Below are 13,743 nucleotides of genomic sequence, written 5' to 3'. Positions count from 1 at the left end.
TATGCGCTCATCCTCTAGATGCCAATGGCTATGGCCAAGGCTGTGATCAACCATAACAATATCCAGGCCTCTCTATAAAGCAAATGAATATATAAGAATGCAATATTATAAGAATGCAATATTATAAGAATGCAATATTGAAATTATAAGAAACTTAGTTACCTCTGTAAAGGATATAACATGTGAACGGTGTCGAGGCTGGTCATATAGGACCTCATCACTAACCGGTCCAGGCTGCATGGTGTATATACATGCACATACAATTATAACATATCAATAACCGATCCACGACTAATTACAGTTTCTATATTAAAATAAATCACAATTTGAATATGTCAATTATTACCAATTAATTGCTATCTGTTGGGTCTAGCTGGACAACGAGGTCGTGTATGTCCCGGTTGTTTGCAAAGACTACATTTTTTTATGCTTGACAATTCCTTCTCATCCTTGATCATGGTTCCCCTAATTCACACAGATCGTGGTTGACATGCTTGTCTCTTGTATTGAGGTGGAATTAGTCGTGGTCCAGTATATTCGGGCCAATACCGACTATCATCGGGTGGATAAAAACTCTCACTGTATGTCTTTCGGTAATGAATTGTTGAATACCATGGTGAACAATACCGATTATATGGAATTCTCGCACCACCCGGCTGATTGGAAGAAGCAGCAAGAATATGTGCACAAGGTATTTTTTGGAGTTGTGGTATGTTACATGTGCAAGTTCAATCAACATCAAACAATTTAACGGTGTAGATACCGTCATAATCCTGTACCTGCCATTCATTATCATTGAATACAGTAATTTGACATAATCTTGCCGTCTCAACTCTTCTATGCAAAATAGACTCATTTTTTGGTGTGTAATGCATTGTCCAGTCTACGCCGTCCTCACGCCTTTTTGTTGAAGTATGAGTTTAGCCTATAGAATGTTCTTGCAACCAATGATTGTATTGGCATAGCTCGTGCTCCTTTAAGAACGCCGTTAAAGCTCTCGGAGCAATTAGTTGTCATCATGCAAAACCGTACACCCTCATCCTTACATAATGCCCATCGATGCTCGAATTGAAGCTTCAAGTTATGTTCAATCCAATTATGTGCATCTAATGACAAAGACTTGATTTTCTCTCTACAATGTTCGTTCAATCCAATTATGTGCATCTAATGACAAAGACTTGATTTTCTCTCTACAATGTTCATACACTAATGTATCGGTTGCACAACCAGCTTGCCACAAAAGATTTGCAAATTAATCTCACTGTGTTTTTTCTTGAAATTATCTCTTATATGCCTTAAACGATATCGATGGTGATGTGGTACACCAAAACCCTCATGTAATGCTCTTATAATTCCTTTCATCCTATCCGAGATGAAAGTAATTAATCTGGGCGCACGGACACTAGGAGTCCACTTGTATATAAGTTCAAAGAACCACTTCCGACTAGAAGTATCCTCTACCTCCACAACTGCAAATTCTAGAGGAAATAAACCGCCATTTGCATCTACACCGGTTGCTACAAGAAGCATGCCTTTGTACTTGCCATATAGATGTGTACCGTCAATGCTCAATAACGGACGACAAAAAGTGAAACCCTTAATAGCAGGACCAAATGCCCAAAATACTCGAGTGAACCTCTCCATCCCCGATGCAATCTCTTCAGACAATATTTCATATTCAGTACCCGGATTATTTCGCTTGATAGCTTCAAGATACTGTGGAAGTAATTCATAAGATTTTTCCCAATCTCCAAATATTTTAGACAACGTTTTTCTTCTTGCATCATATGTCTTATATTTAGATATCTTAATTTCCCCGCATATCATACACCCTTTGAAATATCTGATTTGTATTTAGACCAAGTTCAGCTCTAACTCCAGGCATAATTAGCTTACATATATAAGAGGAAGATGCAGAATAATGATCGACATACACCGACGGATTGCAACATGTATGAAGCCCGCAATATCTAGATATTACAAATTGCCCATTTGATGATTTCCTCACAACTGCAATTAGTAACCAAGGACATTTCCTGTTTCTCTCATCTTGCTCATTTGCATTCTCTACTTCATTCTTCTCGTTAAAATAATATTTTACATAGTAGTGGGTTGCATTAGTTTTTACAGGCTTGAATTTAACCCGATTTTTGATAGACCATTCTCGGACCACAAAGATCAATGCTTCCTTGCTCTCGAATATGTCCCTTTTTTTAAAAGTGAAGTCCTCAGGCCGTTGAAAATTTGGACCAACATCAACAAATTCAGCTTGCGACATATTTATCCAATCTTCATTATGAAACTCGTCGGGCAACGGATCTTCAGCTTCCACATAATCATTGTTAACATCTTCATTATGAAACTCGTCGGGCAACGGATCTTCAGCTTCCACATAATCATTGTTAACATTAAATTGTTCCATCCAACGAGAATCATCATCGATTCCAACTGCCACATGCATGCTATCAATTTGCACGCCTTCTTCTTTAATATCTTCTGAGTCATCATTTGCTTCTTCTTCTACAATTGATCCGGCCGGTAGATCACTCGTAACATAGCCCGAAGCGTCGTTAAATATAGTACTTGACGTCCCACCAAGAGAATGTCCACTTAAATGTTGTAGTTGAAACCATAGCTCTTGACTTGGAGATGTCATAAAACCACTCGACTCATTGTCTAAGTCAAGCATCCGAGAAAACTCTCCTTGAGGTCGTGAAACTTGGGAAATTTCTTGAATCGAATACTTCTCAATGAACAACTCAATTGACACTTGCTTCTCCACTAATTGTTTCATGTCATTCAATTCCTCATCGTCGGTAATCACCACAACAATAGTTCTACTCTCATTTATCGGACAATTGAAGAACACTTTAATTGCATACTCTGCTTTACTAATTTTCATAACTCTGTGTATTTCATTCATCATTCCATCAAAATTGAATAACTTAGATAGCATGAACATTTTCCTAGAACCTCCCTCATACATCAGCATACTATTCAATCCGACGCCAAGGCTCCCATTGAAGAAGCAAATAATGGGTATAGTATAGAGTTTGCCATCAAAACTGAAAATCAACAGTCCATCATATGTATATAATCTATTATAAATGGAAATATTAATCTTAATTTAAAGTCAAATTTAAAACCCTAATCTCAACTGCAAAGCAAATAATGGCTAAAAACACTAATCCCAAATCTCAACTAAACCCTAATCCAAAATCTCAACTGAGAAGCAAAAAACCCTAATCACAAATCTCAACTAAAACCCTAATCACAATACTCATGGTTCAACCATAATCTCAAATCCCAACTAAAACCCTAATCACAATACTCATGGTTCAACCATAATCTCAAATCCCAAGCCACAATACTCATGGTTCAACCATAATCCCAAATTTCATGGCTAAACAAAATTAACAAAAAAAAAAACAACATTACCTTGGTCGGAGCTTGCTTGGTCGGCGGCGGGGGTCGGCGGTGTCGAGACAGGGACGAGAGAGGGAGCGGAGGGGTCAAGAGGGGTCAAGAGAGAGGGTATGGGTTGAGGGAGTCACGGGTGAAGCAAATGAGGAAAGGAGGGGGCCACGCGTAAAGAAATGCATTGCACGGGACTGCTAGTCCCGTGCAATTCAAAGCTGGGTCGAAATACATGGGACTAGCAGTCCTGTGTATTTCGTAAAAATCCTCTTGCAGCAAAATCGACCATTTTCAGAAGAAAATGATCGGTTTTGCCGAATAATTTCAAATGGGGTCGGTTTTGCTATATAAAATGGCAAAAAGGTTGATTTTGAAAATTTGTCCTTACCCCATTTATCAAACCCGTCGACGGCACGCGCCTCTCACGTGACATCGGCACGCTCCTGGCGGTTTTTTGTTGCCCTTCGAAGGCCCGCTCCCATCCTCTTCAGTTCTCCCCAGCAATGGCGACGCTGCACACCCTCTCTCCAATCCCCATAAACTTCCCATTCTCTTTCAAAACTCGACCACCTTCTCAATGGAGCTCAAATTTTCAAAAAACCATTCAAAACCGCGCAATTACCTCGGTCCCCGCGGAGCCAAAACTCGACCCAAACAATCAAATCAGGGAGCTTTGCCAAATGGGTAACCTTAAAGAAGCTATAGAATCCATCACCCATCTCGATCCCGTCGGCCCAGAATCTTACCTCTCGGTTCTCCAGCTCTGTGCTGATCTCAAATCCTTAGCCGACGGCAAGAAAGTGCATTCTACGATGTCTTCTAGCAGAGTTGACATCGATACGTCATTGGGTTCAAAACTGGTCTTTATGTACGTAAAATGCGGGGAATTGAGAGAAGGGAGAAGGATTTTCGATGAATTGGCGTGCAAGGATCATACTTACACCTGGAATCTGTTAATGGGTGAGTATGCGAAAGCTGGAGACTTCAAAGAAAGCCTTTGTTTGTTTAAAAGGATGTGGCAATCGGGGATTAGGCCGGATTCACGAACTTTCTCTTGCATTTTGAAGTGTTTTTGGGCACTGGGGAGAGTTAAGGAAGGAGAAGTGGTTCACGGGTATGTGACGAAATTGGGTTTTGATGCTTGCACTGTTGTTAGCAATGCTCTCATTGCGTTTTACTCCAAATGCAATCGTGTTGATTGTGCAGTTCAGATGTTTGATGGAATGCTTGACAAGGATCTTGTATCATGGAATTCAATTATAAGCGGCTGTGTATCAAATGGACTCCCGTTAAACGGGGTAGAGTTGTTTGCAGAGATGTGTTCTTCAGGAGTGAATTTGGATTTGGCAACACTAGTTAGTGTTCTACCGGCGTGTTCAGAAATGAGTTTTATCAAAATGGGTCAAACAATTCATGGGTATTCAGTGAAAGTTTATGGTAACAAGGAGATAACTCTAGTAAACGCTTTGATCGACATGTATTCAAAATGTGGAAATTTGGGTAGCGCAAAGATACTTTTTGAGAGGATGGAAGATAGAAGTATTGTGTCTTGGACTTCGATGATTTCGGGTTATACACGAAATGGATGGTTCGAAGAAGCTATGGGATTATTTGAGATGATGGAGTTAGAAGGCATTAGTCCGGATTTATATGCTATTACTAGTGTTCTTCATGCTTGTGCATGTAACGGATCCTTTGACCAAGGTAAGCGCATGCATGATTTTGTTGCGAGAAATGGGTTAGAATCCAATATCTCTGTTGTGAATTCACTGATGCATGTGTATGCAAAATGTGGGGATATGGAAGCTGCTAGAATGGTATTTGACTGTGCAAATAAGAAGGATATAATATCATGGAATACAATGATAGGAGGGTTTTCAAAGAATTGCCTTCCAAATGAGGCACTTGAACTCTTCATCAAGATGCAATGCCATTCGAGACCTAATCGCGTTACAATGGCTTGTGTCCTTCCTGCTGTCGCTAGTCTTTCATCTCTAGATAAAGGGCGAGAGATGCATGCACAAATTTTAAGAGCCGAGGATTTATCAGATCTTCATGTGTCTAATGCTCTTGTTGACATGTATGCAAAATGTGGTGCTTTATCGTTTGCGCGTAAAATATTTGATCGAATCATTGATAAGGATCTAATCTCATGGACTGTTATGATTGCTGGATACGGAATGCACGGGCATGGAAGAGAGGCAATTAATGCTTTCAAGGAAATGAGATGTCAAGGAATAGAACCCGATGGTGCTTGTTTCATCTCTATACTGTATTCATGTAGCCATTCAGGGTTAATTGATGAAGGATGGAGATTTTTCAATATCATGAAGCATGAATACAAAATAGAACCTACAGTACAACACTATGCTTGTATGGTTGATTTACTTAGTCGAGCTGGGAGATTAACCAAAGCATATAACTTCATTACATCGATGCCGATAAAGCCAGATTCAGCTATTTGGGAATCATTGCTCCGTGCTTGTAGAATCCACAGGGATGTAAAGCTTGCTGAGAGAGTTGCTGAGCATGTTTTTGAACTAGAACCTGAGAATACCAGCTACTATGTTCTTCTTGCTAATTTATATGCAGAAGTGGAAAAATGGGAGGCTCTCAAAAAAATCAGGGAGAAGATCAGTAGGCATGGGAAACAAAAACACCGAGGTTGCAGTTGGATAGAACTCAGGAACAAAGTTCATGTTTTTGCTTCTGGCAGCAAATTACATCCTCGATCAGAAAAGATAGGATCATTTCTTGAAGATGTAAGAAAAAGAATGAAAGAGGAGGGTTATTTTGGGCAAAATAAATTTATTTTGAAGGACAGGAATGATTATTTGAAGGAGGATGTTCTCTGTGGACATAGTGAGATGCAAGCAATTGCTTTTGGGATATTGAACTCATCTAAGGGGAAGCCTGTTCGAGTAACTAAGAATTTGACAGTGTGTGGTGATTGTCATGAGGTTATAAAATTCATGTCGAAGATGGTTAGTAGAGAGATTACATTGAGGGACTCTGAACGTTTTCACCAGTTTAGGGAGGGGAGGTGTTCCTGTAGAGGCTCTTGGGGAGCTGAACTAAAGAAGAATCAGGGACTCTATCAAGATGCAGACTCTTTCGGGATTTCACTGTAGGGTGTAATGCTATCATGCAGTTAATTTGTGCATGTTAAAGATTTTTCAATGTCAAGTCTTATTAATCTCGGCAACAATCCTCACCACCGTCCAACATAATGCAGAGGCACACAGGGAAACATGGCAAGGAGAAAGTGAAGTTGAAGAGGGAATACAAAAGAGATGACATTCCTTTCCTCCATTTTATGTATCTCAACCTCATCACAATTCACAAGTAAGTATCTACTAACTTACTTCCTTATGTCAAACTGACCTTGTTCATAAAAAAAGGGTCATAATATAGACAGAAAATGGAAGAAAATGGAAAGAATACTAACATGTTTTGTTTATAAATTCTGTGAAAGTGAAACCAATTGTAACCTACATGCTTGTCTTTACTCTATTGGTGTAATTTACCAAGTTTGGGAGAAAACTTACTGATACTTTTTGTTAGTCATCTCTATTGTTTTCTTATGTATTCCAATACTTGTGATTAATTTATAAGCATAAATCCACTGTTGGAGCCAACACACTTCAAATGTAACTAGGACAGAGATACAAATACATACTCTTGAAGAATATAGCTGAGCTTTTGAATTTTGAAACGAAGTTGGCCTATTGCCCCCGACTAGGACAAAGGCTAAGCGTGGACCCGATGAGCGCACACTGAGGCAAGAGTAGTCAATTGTCGAATTATCCATAGCATTAACATTAGTTAAAACATGTGTCCTGTTTACAAAGGTTTCCTATTTGGAGTAGTCAACTACCTCAAAGAATTACCTCGAGTACTTCATCACAAAAAGCTCTAGCTGTTAAAAATCAACAGAAGCCAGAAGCAATTTGGAGTCGAGAGACAAGACTTGAGATAAGAGTATACTGCATCTTCTCAATTAAAACTTCTCATTTGCAAACCATGCAACCAGCAAGAAATTGTTCCATAAGTACACAGCCTGATAATAATATTTACTGAGCTCATGCATTCAGGAACATATCTATAGACTCGAAGTTAACGTTTAGATGATGACTTACAAATATTCATGGTGCTATTTCTTTACTTGGAAATTTTCATGTAACTGTGAATAATTTAACATCTTGAATCGTCATATAAGCAGAATACAACTATTCCATTTTACATGAGATTAAAGACAAACGATGACCCTCTGAAGCAAAACCAGTAAATGTCACTTTTGAGAGTAGAAGTTCCTGACGAGAAGTTATCTGCATTGAGGCTGAATAAACATGTTGATCCATTTTGCCTTTGTGAAATAATATGCAGATCTTTCCTACTATCAGTAGCTTTGTTTGGACCCTTGAAGCTTATATCGTTTTCCCTCTTCATTATAGACATTCATTCAGTTGGCCCATCTATCATTCTATGGCACCGTATAAACTTTCAATACTTTTGAGGTGTCACATAAAATAAGATTTTCAGAATCAGATGGAGTGGTGCACAGCCAATTGACCTAGGAAAACCAAGTAGAAGCGATTTAGAAAGAAAAATATTTCTCAGCAATCAGAAGAACATAGGATAATCCTTCATATTCGGATTATAGATCAGAAAATGGGATAGAAAGGAATACTTTTCATCATGTAAAATCTTTCTTTCAGAATCAAATATTTAATCAATATTTTATCATTTAATCACAGAATAAATAAAAGATAGAATCAAAGTCGTGCCTCAATCTATATAGTTTATTGACAAAGGTCACATATAAAAGACACAGCAATATGTTCTAAAAGGAAAAAATGCAACCCGAGGTCTAATCTCCAATTATTTGAAGTCCCATGTGCAGCCATTAGCAGCAGAAATCAAGATTCCACAAAGGGGCACTAAAAAATAACTAAAGAAAGGAAACAGACATTGGTGAAATTATTAACAACAAAGATTCGCCATATGTTCAAATTATCTATGACTTTAGAGTGGTTTGTCCATTTTTCATGTCATTGTATCATTCTTTGGTCTAAATTTATACCTCATAATGTGGTTGTCTAGAAGTTTATTAATTTGTCTAGCTTTTAAAATTTTATAGTTAAGTCTTATTTTTCTTAAGTTTTATACTTTGTACGTGTACATATCGCATCAATTTTGACGGCCATTATTGATCTAGAATTTTATGGGATTTAGTCAAACCATCAATTTAGTGTTTGATCACAATTTACATCAAGCATTAATGGTTTAAATGACCTTACAAGTTTTGCTAAAACAATGAAAATCCACCATAAACAATAAACTGACCTTTTTGTTCACGTTCATACTCAAAACTGTTTCATCATTGGAATTGGCTTCTCCACTTTTGAAATGTTTCGACCAGTCCCATAGCTTCACTGAGGCGTCATTTCCACCTGAAATGAGAAACCTCCCTTTCTCACCAAACAGCGAAAAGGAGCTGTTCAAATAAAAGAACTATCAGGCAAAAACTAGCTAACTTCTTGGCAATCATGACTCTAATTACTTACACACAGGATACAGCAGCCGTGTGTCCTCCAAGAGCATAATCAAGTTGTACTCTTTGCCCTAGACTTTGATCCATCTCATTATCATCTTTAATCTTTTTCTTACCATCTTTAGAACGCAACTGAGACTTATTATTATGATGAACAGAAGTTTTTGATGAAGAGACAGGCTCAGATTCTAGTTGAATCACATCAACAACACCATCACCCCTTGCAACTGCGCACACCTTGCTCAATGCAGCCTGTACATCAATTTCGGGAACTGCTATTGAGTGAACAAAAGCAGGGTTGAAACATTGTCCAACGTTACTGGAAGAACAAAAATGAGATCAACAGAAAGATACTACTTTTTCTAAACAAAGTAAGACCTCTAAGAAGTTCTCAGCAGATATACATGCTTATTCACTAATTATTATATAATTATGAATCAAACAAAGAGATACTATGCTCTTTTTTATGAACAATAAAACCAGTTGTTACCTTGTTGTCGAGAATTACAATTTTAACAGCAAAAAATACTTAAGAAAAAACAGTAAATATTTATCACGATCAACATCATATTTAAGTCTTAGCCATGGAGCGTAAGGAGCTATGAAACGTTTGAGGGGGAAAAATTGGATTTCACTCTCTAACTTGGTGTCAAATGACTGGACAACAGATGTATGAAGGAAAGGGGCTTGTAGTAAAATCCTACAAGACAATTTGGAAGGTACAATACACTGTTGGTCATGCAGTTTAAACTTCTGCAACCTAGGGAAAATGGTCCGAACTTATTAAAAAGACTACGATAAAGTCTAGACGATATTAAATAGCATACTGAGTAAATATGACATGAACTTAGATATAATAGTTTATATGATCCTTCTGAGGGCATAGCCAAATTAGAAATAGCGAAATAAGACCAGTATTGTGAATTAACATGTAATCATACAAATACTTAAATATATAGCATATATTACCATAATCCTTAACCTTGTATGCCCTCCCTCTCGAGAAGTCCCACATGGCAAGCTTGGAGTCAAGACCGCCAGTAATAGCTGAAAATCACACCGCAAAGATAATTTAAATGGAAATGGAAAATCCCACATACAAATACATTTTCAATAAACACTGATCACTAATACTTTTCTCTATCTGAATTTTATCTGAAATTTAAAATAAGAAAAACTACAGAAAATCCAGCACATATTTATGTAGAAAGGCGCTCAAAAATATTTTTGGCACTGAGTAACACAGAAGATGGCTTTTCTGCTAATAGATATATCAAACTGACAACGGAGGATATTTTTAGCAATAAAGAGTAAGGAGGACATCCTCATTAATAGATTCATATGAAACAGATGAAAGCAAAGTACAGAAAGCGCCGCCGTCAGATTCATCTAAACGACTAAACCTGCATGAGAACAATCCTTAAGGTTAGTTTATAAGCCTAGTGGTACAAATTGCTTTTGGCTATGGCTTTTACCTGGTTACTTGTCTCGTGTAATTCAGCCTTTATCAGAATCAACTTAAGAGGACACAAAACTAATTATGCGAGATTCAGTAGAATTAACATCTGATATTTCTATCCAAAACACAAGTGTGTGCATGCAGAAATAAGTGACATGAGGTTTGCAATTAAGGAAAGTTACCTGACCATGATTTCCAAGAAAGAAACTGCACACTGCTGCAAATCTGGGGTCTTGTGATTAAGGGTTATACTGAATTAATTGGCACAAGAATATGATAGGAGATGAAAGAACACATGAAATAAGTTATTAGAAGAACAAGCTAACCATCAACAAATATGAAGATTGTGGACAGTACATAGATTAAATAATAGAATTTGGTATACTTTTATTCATATCCACTTAAAAATAAAGACAAAATAAATGAAGCTGTGTTATTTGAATATAGTTTTTTTTATATAAATTGAAAAAGTGTGTTATTTAAATGTAGTAGGAACAAATTAGCATATAGAAAAGACGTTCTAGTCAGCAAGCTTAAAGACAAACACATATTAAAATTATTGCCTTGATAGAATATGTTGGACATCCAACAGATCCATGTCCACCACCAAATAAGGATACACTTGAATGGACTCCTCTTAATGTTTTGTACAAACATTGCTGGCGTGTATCAATAATCTGCCATAGAGAGCAGACATCATACAATTAGACCACAAATCGAGGGGCATGTGGTGAAGTAGGTAACACTGGTTTAATTATTGGTACAAGAGATGCTAAAATCAATGAACTACAGTTGATCTTGTTTGACTGGATGGAACCAAAACCTGATCTGTTTTACAATCTATGACCTTCATAAAATATTTTGTGATTGACAATCACAAAATTTCCAGTACAAATGAATGATTTGCAAATGACACAGTTGCCAATGACAACAAATTAAACAGTTGTGTCGGTCCAATATTTGTAGTTAGATGGATTGGCGACGCACATGGATATCCACTTATATGAGCATCAAAACTTATACTCTTTCCTAGATGTACAGCTTCACTTACATATTTAAGCAGTATACAGAGATCCTGTTGTTCCAAACGAGAAAAGGTGAAGAACACCTTATTTTATCATACAACACTTATGCTAATGCAAAGATCAACACCAGCTCAGAAGTTCAGCGGGGATGAAAAGAACCCACCGATGAAGGGCTAAATCCCATCACAATGTAAGAACTTTTCTCGGAGCTTTACAGAAACAATATCACTTTAAAACTGCATAAATCATAAGCACATACCTTAACATCACCACTATCGTCAGCAGCTGCAAGAAAGTATGAGTTTGGACTGAAAGCAATCTGCAATAACAGAAAAGTTATATGGACTTCAACATTAACTGGAAAAATCCATGACACCATCTTGAATCATCAAGTTAAATAATCGTGACCATGCATTGTCTCTTTTAGGCATTAAATTCATTTCTCATCCACTCTTTCTGTGCGCTACCCCTCATCATTGACATCTTCTAGGTTTCACCTTAAACATAAGTGTTAAGTTATACCCTGTTATTTCTCAGCTGTAATTTCATTAGCTTCTCTCCATACTTCTAATTTGGAAACTATTAATTCTCTATTCTTGTCAACAAAATAGAATTAAAAAAACACAGTATAACTACATTAAGGTCCAATACAATATATGCCTAGTAAAATTCATTCACAACTAAGGATCCAACTCCCTCAAACTGTTATCGTAAAAATTACTACTTGACGCTATGCACCCAAGTATCTAGCAAGGAAAATAAAATTTGTGTAAAATGCAAGCGATGAGATTCTTGCACATAAAATCATTTTCTAGCGTAAAAAAGAAAGACGAGAGAAAATTTTCATTCACAATGAAAGAAAAGAATATGCTTACCTGGTTAATCTCCTCTTTGTTATAACTGTAGGTTTCCAATGGTTTCCAGGTAGATGATGCCTACAAAAATATCACTTAGTAAAGGGCATATCTCATAAAAATTTTCCCTAGATTTTCGTACCATATGAACATCAATACAAGAAATTTGCGTCCCTGACGATGCATACACAACATCTTCATTCCCTAGCACCACAAAAAGAGCAAACCCAACAAACAATTTCATCATACTCAAACCCACCCAAAAAAAAAAAAAAAAAAAGAAGGTAACCTGCTTTGAACAGAGAGAGGAGACTGTTCTTTGGCGCGTCCGATGGTAAAAGATGACATCTTTGCATCGGAGATCGCAACCAGCACATGCAGGCGTCCTGCGGGGCGGAGCCACGAACGCCCGGGGGCGAGAGCGGCGGCGATGCAGCAGGTGGCCGCCGCGTTGTGCCCTTTAAGTCGCCGAGGTTTCATTCTCTTCTTCCCTCTTTTTTGCTCACTGGTGAATTTATCGCGCTTTCTGATTTCAGAGGGCGTTTTTGTGTATAGCTAGGGTAAAACCCCTCCAGAATAGGTGGGTCCATTGCCACTTCTTATTTATGCTCATGTGTTGTTTGGTTGGTTAAAAAAAAAATTAATTATAAGAAACATATTTTCTGTAATAGCCTTTTTTTTGTGTTTTGTTCACTTCTTAAAACTAAGAAAAAATATGAGATGAGTTGTTATGATATTATTGGATGGTGTGACTCGTTTTTAAAAAAACTCATTTCATGACTTTATTTGAGGAAATGAGTGAAAATCAACTTTTAATGGTTTCCTTATCATATTTTCTTTATTCTGATTTTAGGAAATCAACCAAACAGACCCTCAGTAAACATGAGTTATTTTTAAAGGTAGATTATTCATTCTTACTTTTTATTTATTCGAATTCGAATGAGTCTAATAAGACGTAATGAATGGGGATTTACGATGACATGATAGAGTATGGGCATTCCTACTTAAGAAGGAATCAAAAATTAAAATAATTTCTAAATATGCATGATTGCTTATTAATTATTCAATACCAAAAATAAAATTAGTATAATTCTCATTTTATTCTCTAATTTTATCCAAACATTAATTTCATTCCATTTATTAATTTCATTTCATTCTCACTTAACTAAATTGTCGCATTCCAAACGAGGCGTAAAGGATTAATTGTGGAGGATTAAATAAAACAATTCCTAAGGATAGCGTAAGCATTATGTATATAATACCAAAATAGTATGTGCAATAATAAAATCATCAGTAATATTTAATAATATAATCTGAGACTATATATATACATTAAGGGGGTGTTTGTTTTGCATCCCAAAATTTATGGATATGGATTTCACCATAGAATTTGAAATCCATTAAATTTTTGTATACATGTGTTGGGATCTCTAA

At 36.8% G+C, this 13,743-nt stretch overlaps 2 protein-coding genes across 2 annotated transcripts; one reads left to right on the top strand and one right to left on the bottom strand.

Moving 5' to 3' along the window:
• Positions 3,880-6,948, top strand: LOC109825088 (pentatricopeptide repeat-containing protein DOT4, chloroplastic). The gene is made up of 2 exons (XM_020391811.1): positions 3,880-6,544; positions 6,653-6,948. The coding sequence occupies exons 1-2, from the start codon at positions 3,921-3,923 to the stop codon at positions 6,684-6,686; spliced, it is 2,658 nt and encodes an 885-aa protein (XP_020247400.1). The 5' UTR covers positions 3,880-3,920; the 3' UTR covers positions 6,687-6,948.
• Positions 7,525-12,854, bottom strand: LOC109825082 (WD repeat-containing protein 53). Its single transcript, XM_020391799.1, is given in 12 exon segments — positions 7,525-7,990; positions 8,764-8,914; positions 8,985-9,290; positions 9,919-10,018; positions 10,613-10,655; positions 11,051-11,107; positions 11,715-11,774; positions 12,331-12,390; positions 12,452-12,518; positions 12,603-12,673; positions 12,675-12,728; positions 12,730-12,854. Coding segments are annotated over 12 exon segments (1,119 nt in total). The 5' UTR covers positions 12,790-12,854; the 3' UTR covers positions 7,525-7,900.

This window comes from Asparagus officinalis, chromosome 1 (genome assembly GCF_001876935.1).
Source record: "Asparagus officinalis chromosome 1, Aspof.V1, whole genome shotgun sequence".
NCBI classification, from domain to species: Eukaryota; Viridiplantae; Streptophyta; class Magnoliopsida; order Asparagales; family Asparagaceae; genus Asparagus; species Asparagus officinalis.
This window is presented reverse-complemented; position numbering and strand designations above follow the sequence as displayed.

What these genes read in the sequence shown, in the direction of transcription:
- LOC109825088 (XM_020391811.1), top strand. Translation starts at nt 3,921, where the DNA reads ATGGCGACGCTGCACACCCTCTCTCCAATCCCCATAAACTTCCCATTC. An exon ending in GACTCTTTCGGGATTTCACT is followed by an intron (nt 6,545 to 6,652) that starts GTAGGGTGTAAT and finishes AACATAATGCAG; the next exon opens with AGGCACACAGGGAAACATGG.